This window comes from Pyrgilauda ruficollis, unplaced genomic scaffold (genome assembly GCF_017590135.1).
Source record: "Pyrgilauda ruficollis isolate IOZ18807 unplaced genomic scaffold, ASM1759013v1 scaffold24, whole genome shotgun sequence".
NCBI lineage: Eukaryota > Metazoa > Chordata > Aves > Passeriformes > Passeridae > Pyrgilauda > Pyrgilauda ruficollis.
The window spans coordinates 10,185,102-10,202,833 of record NW_024523648.1 but is presented as its reverse complement, the minus strand read 5'-3'; the positions used below and the strand labels follow the sequence as shown (position 1 = coordinate 10,202,833).

The window sequence follows — 17,732 nt, the reverse complement described above, 5'->3', positions numbered from 1 at the left end:
ACATGCTCCATGTAGGAATAACTCTGGTTTTCCTTCCATAAATTTGTCTCTCTTAGACCTTATTTTGAGCAAGTTTCCAGGCCCAGGCTGTGTGGACAGTACCACAAATATATGAGAGGTGGTCTTCTCTGCCTTGGCCCACAGGTATCCCTTTAGCAGGAGGAGGTTTCCACCATCTGTCTGTGGCTTTGGGGGTGGTGGGGACATCCCATCTGCTCCAGCACCACTTTTTCTCCTGCACCAGCTGCCTGCTGCACCCTCATTCCTCACACTTCCTCAGCCCAAAGCAGCATGGTGCTCGAGGGGAACTGAATGGTACCTCAGCCCCCTCCTCTGGTCCTGAGCCTCCTCCTGAGCTGAGGAATTCAGCTGTGCACATCTGCTTCACCTGCACTGCGCCACATCTCGCTCCCTCCACCCCTCCGGACACCAGGCAGGACGGGGTCCCGCTCTGCTTCTGTGTGCCTGAGATAAATGACTGCTGGACAAACACCCACAGCTGGTGGGGCAGATGATGCTCCTGGTAATTTTGCAAAGTGGTTTCCCGGCTCTAGCAGCATAAATGTCTCCTCGCTAGTGCTAAACTCCCAGAAGTTGTTTTCCATTTGGGAACGTAAATCTTCCGCAGCCAATCAAACTCACTGAGGAAGTATGTTCAAGACAAATCTTTCCTCTTGTGTGCCTTTTGGGCAGGAAATGAAGACCAGAAAAGTAATTTCTCTCTTTCTCTATACAAAAATACTCTCATTTGACTTTAAGTTTCACTTTATATGTTGATATTGGTGAGTTTTGTAATTTTCCACAAATCACTTTTGTGCTCTGTTTACCTGAGAGTCAGTTTCATAGCCAGGTAAAGGGACCTAAGGTAGACCAAAATAAATTTATAACCTCATTTCTAATAATTACGAAATACATTTTTAATACATTTATATTTTGCACAACAGGTTTGTGATTCTCTTCTTAAACATGTCACCTTAGCACAAGGTGCAGTGGAGGAAATGATTTCTATGCAGGGATTTGAGATCTACTTAATAAAACCACCTAGGGAATTACAAAGGCCAGTATACAACAAATCAGGTCCTATATCTGCATTCTTGAAGGAAAAAAAATACACTTGTTAAAGTTTATAGGATTTTGCTCTGAGGAAAAACTTCAGGAGAAGACCTTTCTCCTTATGGCCTGTCGGTTTTGTGCAGAGTCATCAGTGTACAGATACACACACATATATTTATATGCAGACATATATATATATATACACTTATAGCAGCAGGCAGTGACAACTTTCACCCAACTAGGAACTTTGCGTAGGTAGTTTTAAAGCTGAATGGAAGATAACAAGGACAATCCAAATACAGAACTCCTATCCTTAGGAAATAAGTAGCACAGGAACTTTTGTTATGGGGGAAAAAAAAATAAATCGGATAGATCCATTATAAGTACAGCCATATACATGGGTTTTCCTCACCTAACTTTGGTTACTGATAAAGCAGGCATAACCTTGTATTTGAAACACCATTGGGCAGACCTATTTCTCTCATCAGGCTACACCAAGATCTCCTACACTCTCATGTATAGAAGTGATACATCATTCACAGTACTGGTATCAAAGTGAGAAATAGGATGTTGATTCTTGTGCAACAACAGTTTGCCACTAGTATGACTTTTTTTAATTACATGCTGATAGAACCAAACCCAGTTCTGAACTTGACTCACTCTGACTCAGAGTTAAGTTACCTGTTGCAATTTCCAAAGAAACTTTAATACTCATTGACCTTACCGGGAAGTTCTCAGTTCCAGTTATGTAGGGTAAAATTTTCTTGTTGGAAAATCCTTTTTATTTATTTATTTATTTTTTTCCCTGTGACAGTATTTGAGGTGGTCTGTGAAGCGTTATGATTAACAAAAGGGTAGGGGTGAGCACCTAACTGCTCACCTATGGATTGCCAATGGAGGCAAACAGTGGATTTTCTACCCATATACTGGCTTTTGTTCTGCATACTTTAAATTTGTCAATTTTCACAGCTTTCAGCTATGAATATGAAATAAATAAATCTTGAGCTTTTCATGAATAATGTAATTTAAAGGTAATGTAATGTAATGTAAAACTTGCTTGGACAGTGCTTTGTGAAACATAAACATCCCTTCCACTCAAAAATACCAACTGCAATATGCTGACACCCCTAAAACAATTGATCCAGTGAGAAAATCAACTTTTTGTGGCTGTGAACAAAAGCCACACTTTTTGAACTTGATATGTGACTTTTGGCTAAGCAGTTGTTTATTCATCCCCTTAGAGATGAGTAGCAGCAGTTACCTCTCTTAGAGAAAGGAGCTACTGTCCCTGCAAACCTACACATAGCTCTGGTGGGTGATACTAAGGCTGGCAACAGACAGACTGTGATGCAGCAGCCAGGGGACAAAAGCAGCAATGTGATGTGAAGAGATAACCTGGTTCAAACTCACTTAACTCTCAACTGCTCAAGGAATTTTGGTGTGTTCTGTCTGTGTCAGCAGGTATTTGTGCTAGATCATCTACTGCCTCTCACCCTCGTTTAAGAACTTGAATGTCATCCTCGTTTTCCACTTTGGTTACTTTGTCAAGCTTGTGACCATCTATATGTCAAAAATATCAGGTCCAGGCAGGTAACCTGGCAGGTCATAGATTTGGTATGGAAAACTAAGGCCTAAGGGGCAGAGTCAACCAGACTGTGTTTAGAAAAAATGATAAATTCACTGTTAAGCTAGAGTACTGCCAATATAGCTAATGAAATGATGCTAAGCTTTTTCAATTGTTCAAACACTCTTTTTTTTTCTTGAAAGAATAACTTATTCCCACAGACTTTCTGTTATAGAGTCATCTGCCCTCCTCTTGCTGATCAGCTGCCAGGAGAGAAAGCTGAAGGTGACAAACACTGTGTAGCTCCTTCTGCCATTTTGACAGGATGTGGCTGTGGGTTTAGACAAAAGACTCTTTTGTCTTTTCTCTGGGGTGATGGAAGGGTGCATATTGCTGTGCCTAAGACTGTGAAACTAAAGAGTGTGGTCCAGACTAAGCTCTGTGTTGTCAGGCAAACTGGCAGAGCAATGAATTCCATGCAAGGCTGCAAGCAGAGAAAAGGAATGGAGATCTTTCCTAATAGTTGATACTGGCTAAAAACTCATAAACTAACCTACAGAGCATCTGAAGTTATTCAAAGGAGAAATGCCATTTTTTAATATGGCATTGCTAGAAATTGGACAGAGTTGCTTGGTTTTTTAAAAATTATTATTTCTTTTGGCAATGAGTTTTTTTTTTTTTTTTTTATAAAAACCACCTCATTCTATAGACAGAACTTCTAATTGCATCATGCCAGTGGACTACCAGGTAATCTCATCTCATATAAAGATCAGATTATGGTGATGCAATCACGAGAAAGATCAGCTCAAAGGCAGATGCAATCTGGGCTTGAAAAGAGCACAGGTAAGCAAGGTGGTTAGGATCCTTTTGAGAAACAGGAGACATGCTGCCTTCCCCTGTCAGCCCCATTTCATTTGTCCAGAGCAGGCTGTAAAGCAGTTGATGTTGGGGGACATCATGTAGCAAAAGAACAGAAAGTCACTGCAATGTTGTCCTGCATTAAAAAAAAAAAAAAAAAAAAAAAATTTGTCACTTTGAAAATGACCAAAAATACTAAGTATTAATAATGGATTTGTTGGATTGGCAATCTGCTAGCAAGCGACCATCTCTGCATGCCTTCATCATAAAATATGGTGCTCATCTGACCCAAATCAGGCAGAGGGACTGGCCCAAGACCTGTGACAGAGAAGGATGACAGCAGATGAGTGTTCCAAACACCAAGGGTGAGAGACATTTGCTATCCTGCCTGCAACCTAGGGAAGCATCTGTGTAGTTAAAACAAGTGCTGTTACATTAACCCATGTAAAACCATTAGCAGGGTCCATCTGTTTACTCAGGCCTCTGCCAGGGGGGAGAGCTGTTGTTTTACCTTTTTTTAAGCATGAATGGCAACATGAGTCAATAGGGAATCAGGAAACTTTTGGCTGTTGCACCAATATTAAAGCTGTGAGGAACTGCATTTTAATCTTTCAGATAGGCAGAGAGGTTAACTGACAGCCGTTCTATTTCACAAACTAGAAAGCAAATAGAGAAATCAGCTAGAATGAGTTAACCTTATAATAAATAACTAAAAATATACCTTCAATCACCATGTAACAAAAACAATTGAACAAATTAGAATTTTTAGGTGTACGTGCACACCTCCTTTCTTTTTAACTACTGGTTCCCCAAATTAGAACTAGAACTAAAGCTCCTCCTGATTCCAATAGGGGTCTGCAGCAGTGTGTGCCAGAAGGCAGCTGTTTATGCCATGGTGGGAAAGCTGGGCACCGCGCAGCTGGGTGCTGCACAGCCCTGCATGGAACTGACAACCCCTGTCCCAAGGAGCTTACATTTCAGCTGCATGACTGGGGATAACAGATGGGTCGACATGGGAGATGATGAAAACAGTGGGATACTGGACAGTCTCAAATCCCAGCTGCTTGCCCACTCTGTAATATTGCCAAGTTAAAATTTCACAGTCTTGTTGTCACAGCAGAGTTTACACTGTTTCTTCCTCATTGAGGAAGAGGAGCAGTGGGACATTTGTGCATGCCACAAAAGGGCTTCAGGCTGCAATTTGCTGCTGAACCAGATAGCATTGTGACAAATAAAAAAATTCCTGTTTTCTTCACGTTTCCTTGTGGTGTTTGCAAGGCCGAGTTATGTGCTCAGTGCTGGGGAATGGACAAAGCCGGTATGCTGGGCACCCAGTTCTGGAGGTCAGCCCTTGAACCCCTGAGAAGAGACTGACATTCAGTAAGGGCATCCATGGGCTTCAGGAGGTGGCCAGGAGACACATTTCCCACGAGGAATGATGTCTGAGGTGTAGCTGATGGCTTAATGCAGCCCGCAAGAGAAGTCAGCAAAATAAAAGTAAACTCTTCTGGTGAAACAGCCTCCACACCCAAGGACTCTTTTAGGCGAGGGATTCAGAAACAAAAACCCTAAATGCCAATACGGGGACAAGCGTGGTTCAAGGCACTCTGCAGTTGCTGCTAAAATTGCCCCAAGGCTGTGACTCACACTGAGCCACCACCGAAGCAGGGCGCAGCGCCTGGCCGCCGCTCCACCCCGTGGCCCGCCCGCCGCTCCCGGGGAAGGATGCCGGGCGACTCCCGAATCGCCGTCTCTCCGGACCTGTCGGAGCGGGAACCCCGGGAAGTTTTTTCTCGGCGCTTTCCCAAGCACGAGGCCCGGGCGGGACACGGCACCTGGGGGCGGAGCGGCAGCGGGGCGGGCCCGGCCGTGGCCGGCGGGAGGAGCCGGGCCGGGGAGGGGGCGGCCCGGAGCGGCGCTGCCGGGATGGGAGCGTGAGAGGGGCGAGTCCGCGGCCGGAGCAGCTGCGGTCTGAGCGGGGGCTGGTGCCGGCGGGCTCGGACCCGCCATGGAGCCGGTGACCAAGTGGAGCCCGAAGCAAGTAGTGGACTGGACTAAGGGTAAGAGGGAGCCGGCCCTGCCGTCCGGGCGCCGGGAGAACTTTCGGCGGCGCGCTGGGGGTGCTCCGCTGCCGCCGCGGCTCCTCTGCCCGGCGGGGCGGCTGCGTGGGCGGCGGGGGGAGCGCGGCCTTTGCCAGCGCCGGTCCCGGCCGAGCCCCGGGACTCCCCGGCGTGGTGCTCGGGAGCTGGCGGCTTCCCGCGCCCTCCTGCCGGCGCTCGTCCGCGCCTGCTGGCGCCTGCTTCGCCTTGCGGGATTTTCGGTGTTGTTTTGGTTTTTTTCTTTTTCTGGCACTGGGAATTAGAAAGTTTTGCAGAGAGACTGGCTAACTCCAGGTCCATTTATATATGTATATGTATCTGGAGTGGGGTCTATACCCATACTCTACTCTGTCCCCTTCTCCCTATGTTCGTCCTGGCCAGCCTGCTTGCATGGAGAGGGGGGGTTACCGTGCTCCTTCAGGCAGGTAGGTAGGATCGTGGAATCAGAGTAGTTGAGGTCGGAAAAGTCCCGCGAAAGTTAGCTTTCACCTTCTCAAGCGAAAGCCGTTGACAGTTCGAAAAAACTTTAGGTTTGTAAGTTGAGCAAGAAGTTTTTTAAACTAGCTCAACTAAGCAGGAGCTCTTTATCCTGTTCAGCGGTGATGGGACTGAAGCGCTGGGCTGCCGCCCGGAGAGGTGAATAGCGGCCCCTTCGTCCGCCAGTCTGTCCCTCCATCCCTCCCACCCCTCATCTCTCGGATGTGTGCTTGTGTCTCTCCCTCTCCCCCAGCAAAACCATCCTGCTCTGCTTCGAGGTTTGTTGGCCGTGCTGGCATAGCAGCGGCAGCCTCGGCGGGGCGGCGGTGTGCAGCCCGCCTACCCCTGCGCCCAGCCCCGGGGGGCTCCGGGGGGCGGGATGGCCGCGGGAGCCCCGCTCCTGCCCGGGCATTGCGGCAGCGCGGGGTGTTACCGGGGCTTCCTCTGAGGGCAGCCTCAACCTCCCGTTGTCGTACTCCGCTTGGACTCTGCGACTGCTTTCCGAATGCCGACCGGGGTGTCGCAGTTCCCGCTCTGCCGGGAATGAATCAAAAGGGAAGTGGAGCTATGAGTTAGGTGAGGGATTTATGGCTTCTGGAGCGTACGGTTTTTTTTTTTCTTTTTTTTTTTTTTTTTTTTTTTTTTTTTTTTTTTTTTTTTTGCGAAATTGTGTTTTTTTTGTTTCCTCTNCCCTTTTTTTTTTTTTTTTTTTTTTTTTTTGTTTTTGGCCGGTTTTTTTTTTTTTTTTTTTTTTTTTTTTTTTTTTTTTTTTTTTTTTTTTCTTGCGACATTAGGTTTTAGCGTGATCCTCTTTGGTTACATAAAGTATTTTCGCAGGCTTAGCTGGAGTTGAATTTGCTGAGGAGTTCGGAGCGCTCGGAGGGGCGCGGGTTTGCCCGCGCTGGCGGCGGCGCTCGCTCCCAGCAGCCATTAGCGCCGTGCCTGCGGTCAGCGCTTGGCAGCGCCGCGCTCCAGACTCGGGCAGGTTTGGAAAGCAGACTCATGTTTTCAGAGATGGATACTCCCAGCCCTCCTGAGCGTGAACATGTGCCTGAAGGGGCCGGTGCCAGTGAGGGACTGTCCAAGCAGCCTTTGTGAGGAGAGGATTCCGCACAAACGTGCTGTGAAGTTATGCGTTAACATATAAATAACTTCCCCAGAAAGATCTCTCTTTTTTATCCTTGGTATTGGTTTAAACAGGAGTGCATTGTTCCAATGAAATAAGCCTTTTGCTTTGGCATGTGGGATATTTATATAAAGCTTTTCCCTCATTGTGTTTTTTCTCTTGGGTGCTGAAAGTTTGTTACCTTGCCAGATTAAAGAGTAAACCTGCTAATCATTTTAAAAGCCTTTATTATTCTTAAGCATGCTTCGCTTCCTTTCTTGCATAATTTATTTTACTTGCAGGTTCCTTGAACAGGTAACTCTTCAGCTGGACCCTCAATTAGTGTTATGCAGAATAATTTGGCTGTAGTTGGGAGGTGGATCTTCTGACTAATGCAAACACGTGTACTTTGAAATGTAAAGGAATAAATTAAAGACTGCTGGTGACTTTTGTTTGTGCTGTTGTTTTTCAGTTTCTAGGTAAGCGTTCGACTTGTTTAGTACACAGAGTCATTTTATGTCACTCCCTGCATGACAAGACTGTAATAAAGAAATGACATGTGGAAAATTTTTCTTTATGGTTATACTTTCATCTCTGAACATGAAAATAGAGGCTTTAATAGCTAGCTAACAGCCTTGTTAGCACAATGTCTCATAGTTTATTTTCAACCTGAAATAGTTATTTACTGTGTAGTTCACAGCCACTGGGTTTCATGTTTGACCAAGACCAATTTAATTTTACCTTATGAATATTACATTTAATTCTCAAGGTTAGTTTTCTGAACAAGTGTTTGGAGGGGAGATTAAGCTCTTTGTATTCTTGCACGTGCCTTCTGTGAAGTGATGCCATGATCTTAACTGAACTGGTTGAACTCTGGGAAAATTATTTGGCTGGTGATATCTGCTGCCAGTAGTTAGTGCTGTGGTGCTGTGGAGATGTATTTTAGGAGCATGATGTAAAAAACCTCTGGGAGATGCCAGCTCTCAGTGGGGAGATTGGTTTTGCAGATAGTGATTCTTACTTATCATACAATGATAAATAAGTTGGCAAAGTGTAGAGAATGGTGGAAATAAGTCGTCTGACTCAGTCCATATTAATGCTCAATGTGAAACTGAGAATATTTGTCCAGGATCATTTCCCCTTCTGCCCCCACCACCCCGGTCAAACTTTGATAAATTAAATATTTTTTTATAACTCTTCCAAACCAAAAGGAATCATGAAAACTTACCCTTTTCCATGAAACAAACCCCTGAAAGCAAAATGTCAAAGTAGGCTGTATGATCACTGCTGGATAGCTTATTTGCTCTTGGTCAATTTACTCTTTTTTTTTTTTTTTTTTTTTTTTTTTTTTTTTTTTTTTTTTTTTAGTTTCTTTCAAGTAACTTTTTTTAACAAGGTAACTCTTGTTCTGAAGAGTTTTGCTCTGAGATTTTGAGATGTTCAGTCCTTGGAAAATACTGTAAGAAGCATTTATCTGGTATTTAAAATGGAACCTATCAAGAAGTAGTAAGCTAAACATAAATATTTTTACATATTTGTAGTCAGGTTTTAAATAAAAACGGCTCTGTTCATTGTTACCAACAACAGCTGATACAAAACACAGTTGCTTGTCTTCTCTTGCTAATTCAGACTAGAATGCTGCTATTTTTTGTGAACAAGGGTGTTTTTTCTGGCGCAGGGTGCTGTACTGGCAATAGCAGGCTATGCAACTAATAAGAGCTGGTGAAACTGCAGAGGAAGACTTGTGCTTTTATTGCCAACAATTTTCTGTGTACGTGAAGCATTTTTCAAGCACAACTTTTTAGCTACAGCATCAATGTTTGAAAACAATCTGATTTTTTTCTATAAGCACCACCTCAATTTCTGTCTGGAAGAAGTGGTGGTGTAGTTAAAGGTTTCTCTTACAGCACAATGAATTCAGATAGTATTTAGGGGCCATAATTGGCCATGGAAAGGTATATACTTTCCTAGGATGTTGTGTTGATTTACTTGTGCCTGGGCTGGCATGGAGTTGTGCTCTTTGAACAATATTGTCTGCACTGTTTCCTAACTCTGCTGAGGAGATGTGTTTGGGGTTTGTTTCTCTGAGTTGTTTTGAGTTGATCCTTGTTGTGGTACAGACTAACATCTGGATAGTGTTGTAGTTGACCTGTGATCTTGCTTTTGTGCAGTGTAAGATGCTTGGGGGCTCAAAGTCCTCACCTGTATATCACAGCACTCTCTCGTGTGTCTGAATTTCTTGAGAGTTCCTCAAGAGGTATTCCTGGAGTTATTCAGCTTCTTGCAGTGCAGGTGAGTGGCCATAGAAGTTGCAGCACATTTGCAGTACACTGTATAAAAATGACTTAATTTTACTGGCATAATGACAATTGATGGTATGGTGAAACTTTTTGTGGTCTCAGAAGCCCCTGGCTACTGGAAACCCCTCAGCTAAGGTCATTCCTCAAAAGATGTGAGGAGGAGGAAAGCAGCGTTTGTCATAGAGCTCCTGTGTGAGAAATGTCACTGCTGTCTTAGAGAGTTGCTGTGCCTCCTCCTTGTTTGCTGTAGCCTGATCTGTCTCTTCCCCCTTTCCCCAGGCTTCACATGCTTGTGCGAGTTGTGACTTCAAGCAAAATTTTACACAGTAAAGACAGTTTAATGTGCTTGTGGTTAGAAGCCTCTGTTGTTGTGGGGCTCCATCACAGTCTGGCCTCAGTCACTGGAGCTGTAGGCTCAGCTGGCTGGGGATCACACATCTGCTTTGGGTTCATTATGGCACTCCAGGTTCAGTTATTCCCTTTCTCAGTAGTTCATGGACATTACTTATTCCTGCATATGTCATGAAATACTCAGATTTCCATTCCTGGTAAAGCTGTTGGGTAGCTACATTTATAGGTATGTCTGGGAGAAGAGGGAGAAATATGCTAATTTATTAATAGTTAGCAATTAATCGTGAGGGCCTGGTGTTCTTTTTTTAGAGCTATCTTGCTTACCCAGGGAGATTTCAACAAGGTCAGTCATGTTAACTCTGTGTGCTGGGAGCTGCAAACCAGAGCTGGATTTTAGTACAAGTTATGGGTGATGCTGGAGTTATTTTTTAGCTTTTCTTTTTAGGCACTCTCAAGTGAATGCTGTTGTGTTCAAGTTATTTGGGAAAATCTAACACTAAGAAACCGCTGATTATTTTGTGAGACAGGAGTATTTGGCTTTCAGTGGGGAATAGCAGGGAGAGCTGCCCATGCCTGGGATACAGAACAATCTTTCTTCTTTTCTAACCTTTTTTTGATTACCTAAAAAATACTCTGTATGAGTATTTGTTAATTGGATCAGAGAATGGTATCGAATAACCACTCTTTGCACATCCAAGCTTGCCCATAATGTTTTACTAGCAAAAGGTGGAATATACTAAATATGTCTATTTATATTCATTTGTGGGCTGAAGCAAAGTAAAAACTAGCACAACAAGTTTGTACTACTGCAGTCCTAATGTACTTCATGCATTGTTGCTGAGTATGTATGAAAACATAAATCAAAGTTGGCCTCTGTGTCCTTGTGTTTAGATCACGTTTTCATGGGTTTTTCTGTGTTGCATTTTCTTGAGCTACTTGTGGGTTGTGAATTTTTTCCCCCTTGATCTTTTTGTATTCACAGTCAGCTCTGTTTATTTGCCATTAAATTGCTGTTCAAACTACCATAACCAAACATCAGAAAGTCTAAAAGTTGAATGCTGTCAGCATAATGTCTGGAAAAGCAATATTTTAAGAGCTAAATATCACAATAGGCACTAGTAGAAAGTTGATTGTCACTTCATAGAATGTAGTGAAACTGCTTAGTTAAAGGTGTAGAGATTGGCCACTGTGCAGGCTGCTTTTCCCCTTCTTTCTTTAAAACTTGAAGGTCAGGAAGTAATTTGTAACTGTTGTTGGACACTTCTGTAGGAAAAGCCTCATTTTTGATGAAATATTGCTCGGGCTCCGGGTTTTCAGAACTCTTGTTATGTGTTCCTTCCTTTCACTTCTTGCCTGAACCCTGTATTTTCAGCATACAAAACTTCTTGAACGAGTATCATGCCTCTCATTGTTTCTACACTCATTAGCACATTGCAAGAGCTACAAAAGACAAAGTACAGGGCACTGGATAAAATGTATGTTGAAATTTGCTATGATGATTTGTTTTCTTTAGTAAAAGACCCCAACACAAAGATGTTACTCAACATGTGCTACACGATGAATTGCAGTTATGAGTGATGTGTGAATACAGCCTATTATCAAGTACTCAAAAGTATGTGGGGGTTTTTGGGTGGTGTTTGTTTGTTCCTTTTTGTCTCTTAAATCCAGATTTCTGGATTGCCTGGTTTAAGATATGGAGCTCCTTCCAGGCATGTCTAACAGATGATGACTGGTCAGGATTAGGGAATTGCAGATTAGGGCAAGACTGTTCAGTTTTTGCTTTGCTCCATCATTTTAGGACAGGGTTTTCACTGATGCTTCACACAGAAGGCATGTTAATGAATAAGTCTAAACAGTGCCTCTGTGAAATAAGTGAAAGACGTTGATTTCCATTGTATATTTTCCATAGAAGTGATGATATTGTTCTGAATTTGCACCTTGTCTTTGCCTAATGGTGTTACACAGTCAAGCCTTGCCTTCCTAGGAGAATGGTGTATCTGCAGTGTTTCTCCTTGCTCTGTCCTCCACACACCCCAAATAAGTCCTGTCAAAAGGAGGAGGAAGTGAGGTACTGACGAGGGCAAGGCACATTTGAGGGGAGGAATGGAATGGTGGAGTTAATTGAACTGGGGTCTCTATAGCAACCTCTCACACATTTATGGAGTTCTTCAGGCCCCAGCTGCTTGTGGTGATGGGGTTGCTCAAGATTCTAGTGTGTTTGTACGCAGGACTGTAGTAAAATGAAGGAGATTCAAATAAAAATGCTGTTTGGCTCTGTGTCTATGGCTGATGTTAGAGCTGGTATGGAGTCCTTGTGTCATTTGGGCTCTCATTACCAGAGTGGAATAACTTGGGAGTCTATCGTTCAGGTCCCTGGGCCATGCTTCCTTTGCATGAGGAAATTGCCTGTGGGTTTCCATATGCCTGCCTCCATCTTTTCAGTGTACAAGCAATGACATTTCACAGCTTGTAGGATCCGCAGGAGGTGCACTGAATCAGCCTGATCTGTTTTGCTGGCTTTAAACATTCATTTCCTATTAAAATAGATATTTATGGTATTATGAAATGTAGCTAATTTTCATCAAACATCACACATGCTGGACAAAACCAAGCATCTGTGTTTGATTTGGTGAGATCAGATCACTGACCTCTGTAACTGGTCTACAGTCTTGTGTTCAGCACCTGGCTGAATTCTGTTATAATACTGTATCAGTTCTGTGTCAAAGTACTTTCTAATATGTGCTTCTCTATACATCTTTTTGAATGAAGAATGTTCTTTGTCACCGTAATGACAAAATATTTTTTTGGACTTTCTTAGACTAGTAGTTAGGTGTAGGTAAGCAAAGTGCATACACTTTGCTTGTGTTGTTGCAATCAAAGCTTTGTGGCATAAATGTGATCTTATCTTGCTCCTTGATCAAAGGAAAGAACTTAATTGGTGCTCATCAAGGGCTAAGGCTTCTGCTAAGCAAGTGTTGGTACATGCTTCTGGGGTAATCATCCTGATGTCTCTCTCTTGGGTGTTCAAAATGAATGTTGCTTAGGTTGCCATCCTTTTATCATTGTGTTTATTTATCTCACACTCTTGTTTTAGTGAAATTTAAGTTGGCTGGGTGAATGCTTTATTAAAAGCCCTGCAGTAAGCCCATTTTATCATTAAATAAAGGAGACCTTCTCTGGTACAGGTGTTTTTCAAGCCAGAAGAGAAGGACTCAGAGTTTTGCAGGAGGCAGAACGCTGTACCTGAGCAGGTATCTTAGCACTGCACTGCTGAGATGTGTGCTTGGCCATGCAGGTGGGGAGGGAGAAGGGATCAAAAAGGGATGAAGACTTATTTTCCCTTCTCTTATCCCTCCTCACCCTCCCTCCCCCCAACAGGACTTGCCCTATGTAGAGGGCTCTAAGGACAAGTTCAGACATGCCTAAAGAATGTGGCCTTTAAAAAAGCCTAGTGGATGAAGATGTGCCCAGAGAGTATTGCAGAGGAAAAGTGGGAACCTAGTGAAATACAGATATCTACTCTCATGTGAAACCTTATTTTTCCTCCCTCCCTGTCTTGTTCTAGTTACTGCATCCCATGCAAGGTGTTGGATTCTGTTTGTATTGTGTCAACTTCACCAAACAGAATTATAAAAGTATTATGGCAAAAGTTACACTTAATAATTGTTGACATTCCTCAGGCGAGCTGTAATGGAAACTTTGGAAGAAAGAGGAGACAAAAGATAGATTTGCTATAAATTCTGTATGTTTGTAGTCTTTTTCATCAAAATTTGTAGTATGTCTTGCGGTATTCGGACTTTGTTTTTACCAGAGGGTGTAATGTTATACCTCTTGTGAAATATAATCCCTGTGTCAACATAAAAGCATTGTAGTTGTTTCCTTGTATTTCAAAATAGTTCACCTTTTCTCTTAGCTATACCTACTTCACACTATTCAGACAGTAACATTGGATAAATAAATCTATATGTGATTGAAACCAGGACATGGAAATCAAACCTGCCAATAACATTTCTGTATCTTGCTGGTTGTGGTTTTGTCTCCTCAGAACGTATTAGGCATCACTGCATTAAAAAAAAAAAAAAAAAAAGGAAAAAAAAAAAAAAATAACATATTAGGCATAACTGCATAAAAAAAAAAAAAAAAAGGTAAGAACATATTTTGCCTTCAGTTATGGTTACAATTTAAATATAGTCTTGGAGGAACATGCAGTGTTGGTGTTTGGCTGAGGACGAGTTTCATTGCTTATTTGTAAGTGTTATTTTGCCCTCAGTTATGATTACAATTTAAAGATATTCTTGAAGGAATATGTAATGTTGGTGTTTGGCTGAGGACGAGTTTCATTGCTTATTTGTAAGTGTGGGTTTGATGCAGCAGTGCCAAGGCTGGAGCATTCAAATAGACTGAGGTGGGTGCTGTCCTTCCATAGCAGGTACTCACAGTGGGTGCTCTGAGTGGTGAGGGGGTCTATTTTTATGGTTGCTGTTATGATAGTTTCATGCTAATTTAATATTTGGTTCCTTACTACTTTGGGACTAGGTGTACCAGAGTGATGCTGACTGCTAGGTTTCTGGCCAATTGTACTTTTATTCAGATTTTAAAATATCAAGAGAAGATGACTGAAGTAGAGCCTTGAGAAACAAAGCCTCTGGGAGCTGATGAAGTGTTCTTTTGTTGCCTTATGCAATTCTTATCTTAATTTAAAATTAACACATCGTTATCATGGTGTCCCTGGTGTTACACGTTTATTTTATTCTATTTTATACAATAACATTGGACAAATAAATCTATATGTGGTTGAAACAAGGACTTGGAAATCAAACCTGCCAATAACATTTTTTTATATCTTGCTGGTTTTGGTTTTATCTCCTCATAACACATCTTTTTAGACCACAGCATGGTGTGTAAGTTCCAAGCTAGTTAGCATCTTTGGTGTATAAATTCATCTCTTCAAACAAGACAATTGGATAATCCCATCGGATGTTGCCGTGGTACCAGTAGCAACAATATGTGCCATTTTTTTTGTAGTAAGATTATTGCTGGCTTCTCAAGGTGATGTATTTGGAGAGGAATTCTAGCTCTCAGTAGAGTTAGTCATGTGCTAGGCATGTTTGGAGGCTTTTGCTGAGCTGCCTTTCATGGAAATGATAATTTCCAGGATAGTCAGGTTGTGTGCATGCTTGCAGATTTGTTCAAATTAACATGGCTCGGTTGCTACAGAATACTGAATGGACTGTGTGGTTTCTAACACATGTATAATTGAGCATAATGCATGTAAATTTTATTGTCCAATATAATCCTCAATTTTCCAAGGGTTAAGAGAGCGTTGAAATGATAGTTGGAAACCTAATTATCTTTTGTGGCTTTACTGAATTATATTTTGCTCATTATTCTTGCCTGTCTTTGGATGTTCTCAAAAATGTGTTAACTACTGAAAAGTAATTTTCGTTAAAGATTTAAACTATTTTCTTTCTGCTCCTTATCCCCCTAGCAGCTTTGTTAGTCACATATGGATGGGCCTTCCCTTGAGATGCTTCTTGCACCTAGGAATTATGCACTGTATGGAAGTTGCACCAAAAAATTGTACTCTCTAACAGATTATAAAAAAAAAAAAGAGCCCAAACCCAAATTTAGCTGTGAGAAAGAGGCAAATAGCCATCAATCAAATACCTGATGGTGCTTAATATCAATCCAAATACCTGTGGCTTAAAAGTGTCAGGGAGACTTGTCTGGAGCTTCAGCAGAAGGTCAGAAATATCTTGACACCACCCCACTAGGAGGGTAGAATATCTGCTCACACTCTTGCAGATTATTAAAAAAAAAGAGCCCAAACCCAAATTTAGCTGTGAGAAAGAGTGCCTGACTTCCCAACAAATACCTGATGGTGCTTAATACCAATCCAAATACCTGTGGCTTAAAAGTGTCAGGGAGACTTGTCTGGAGCTTCAGCAGAAGGTCAGAAATATCTTGACACCACCCCACTAGGAGGGTAGAATATCTGCTCACACTCTTGCCTCTTTATCATCACGAAAAATGAGGATGTCAAGTGGACTGGCAGAGTTACTTGGAGGACTCTTCCCTGCCCTCTCCTGTTCTGCTTTTTGTCTAGGAAGGTGGTAGGTCTCCTGATCAGTTTAGTGATATTTTAGACTTGTCTGTGATTCAGGCAGAGCCCTCAGCGTGCCACTGATGATCTTAAGATACCTTTAGCTTTGTTATGGTTGTAGTTTCGCACTTGAACTCTGAGCTCTCTGCTGTTTTAGGAAGTAGCATTATAGCTAGGGCTGAAAGATATGAAATAGTGAAAATGAGCCAGGCAGCTAATTGTTTCAAGCAATTGCTTTAGTTGTTTAAAGTGATTATAAAATTATGGAGAAGCTCAAAGATTTGGTGTTTGACTGCTCAGTTGATACACCTTGTTTTTTGACCCAGGTGTGACATGCTTTAAAATGCCTGTTGTATTTGGTGCCTCAAGACAGTAAGTCCTGGTTCATGGAAGGCACTCTGAGGGCTGGGTAAAATAATGCCAGGAGTAACTTTTAAGAAGATAGAATTCCTGATGAAAATGTTGTCAAGCTTTTGAAAAAAAGTAATTTATGCATCCAAGTAATGACAGCATCTCCTAGGAGAATCCAGTAGTGACTCCTGGGGATCTGCCCATGATGGAAAGGTGTATGCACCATCAGCTTCTTTCTGTTAATGTCATGTCATTCGGCTTGTTAATGTCATTCAGCTTGTCATTGATCAGCAGGTGCTGATGGCTGGTGATTCTCATGTGCCTGTACTTACTCCTCCCTGGTGACTGTCAGACCCTGAGGTGCTCGGCATCCGTGTTTCCTAACCGAGTAGGAGGTTGTCATCCGAAAGCTTGGCTATCTGGCAAGTGCATCAGCTGTTGCCTTGCAGCAGGCTGCTCCCTGACTTGCTCATGGGTGGAACAGTAATCACAGTGTTTGCAAGGGTGCACACACGGAGGAGAGGCAGATGTGAGTAATGGACCTTGCTGCAATCAGCCAAAACAGTTCCACATGGTGCCGTGAGAAGGCAGCCAAACCAGATTAAAGGGATCACCCCATTTCTTCTTGGGAGATAAGAGACAGGCAGTTTTGCAATGTTTCTTTTTGTTTCCACTGTGGGAACAGGCAACAGAGTGTTAATTGCATGAGTTCAAGAAAAGGAGCTCTTGTGACTAATGAACTGCTCCTTCAGCCGCAAAAACCTTGTAACTTGGAAGAGGCAAGTTTTTAATTGTGTGGTGGCTGGAGGGCGGGAGGGGTTGTTGCTTCGTATTAAGCACAAAAAGTTTTCAGGAACACAAGGTTCATGTGCTAGACACACAAGTAATGTAGAGTGTACTGTTGCTGCTTTTGGAAAATGAAATAACTTTGTGCTTGAAGGATAGTATTTATGCTTAGGGCCAGCAAAGTAATGAGTATAAAAATTATTCTTGCTGCAAAGATGTTGACTTATTTTCCTCATGGAAGGGTCATAACCTAATACAGCTGACAAGGCATGGAAGCAGTCACCTTAGGAGGCAGGCTTTGAAGGGGACAGTGCTTTTGTGTTACCTGCAATTATTGTGTAAATATGGTTAATATTGCATGTGATTGAATTCTGTGCTCGTACTTACTTTCATTTTATTCCTTTGGAAGTGTAATTCTCTATGCTGTTATGGAGTTCTTTACAACAACAAACTAGATGGGCAGAGGCTTGGTGATGAGATGTATGTATGGGGTGACGGAAGCCCAGATCTGGATAGAATGGACTGAAGGTTGATTTTTGCCTCCAGGTGGGATGGGTTGTTTGTTTTTCAAGTTGACTTTTGCTTTACCAGGAAGTTTTGCTGTGCAGTTATCTCTAAAACGCTTCCCTTGCTGGGGGTTTTGGCATGGAGGTGGGTGGGGGTCTGGCCTATCCCCTCTATCCAT

At 42.6% G+C, this 17,732-nt stretch overlaps 1 protein-coding gene across 1 annotated transcript in view; it reads left to right on the top strand.

Annotated features, from left to right (window-relative positions):
• The first annotated feature begins 5,372 nt into the window (after window positions 1-5,372).
• CNKSR3 (CNKSR family member 3) overlaps window positions 5,373-17,732 on the top strand; it is a 57,568-nt gene continuing 45,208 nt past the window's right edge. The window contains exon 1 of the mRNA XM_041469843.1: window positions 5,373-5,535. Coding sequence (XP_041325777.1) covers window positions 5,484-5,535 — 52 coding nt within the window. The 5' untranslated portion in view covers window positions 5,373-5,483. The remainder of the gene's footprint in view (window positions 5,536-17,732) is intronic.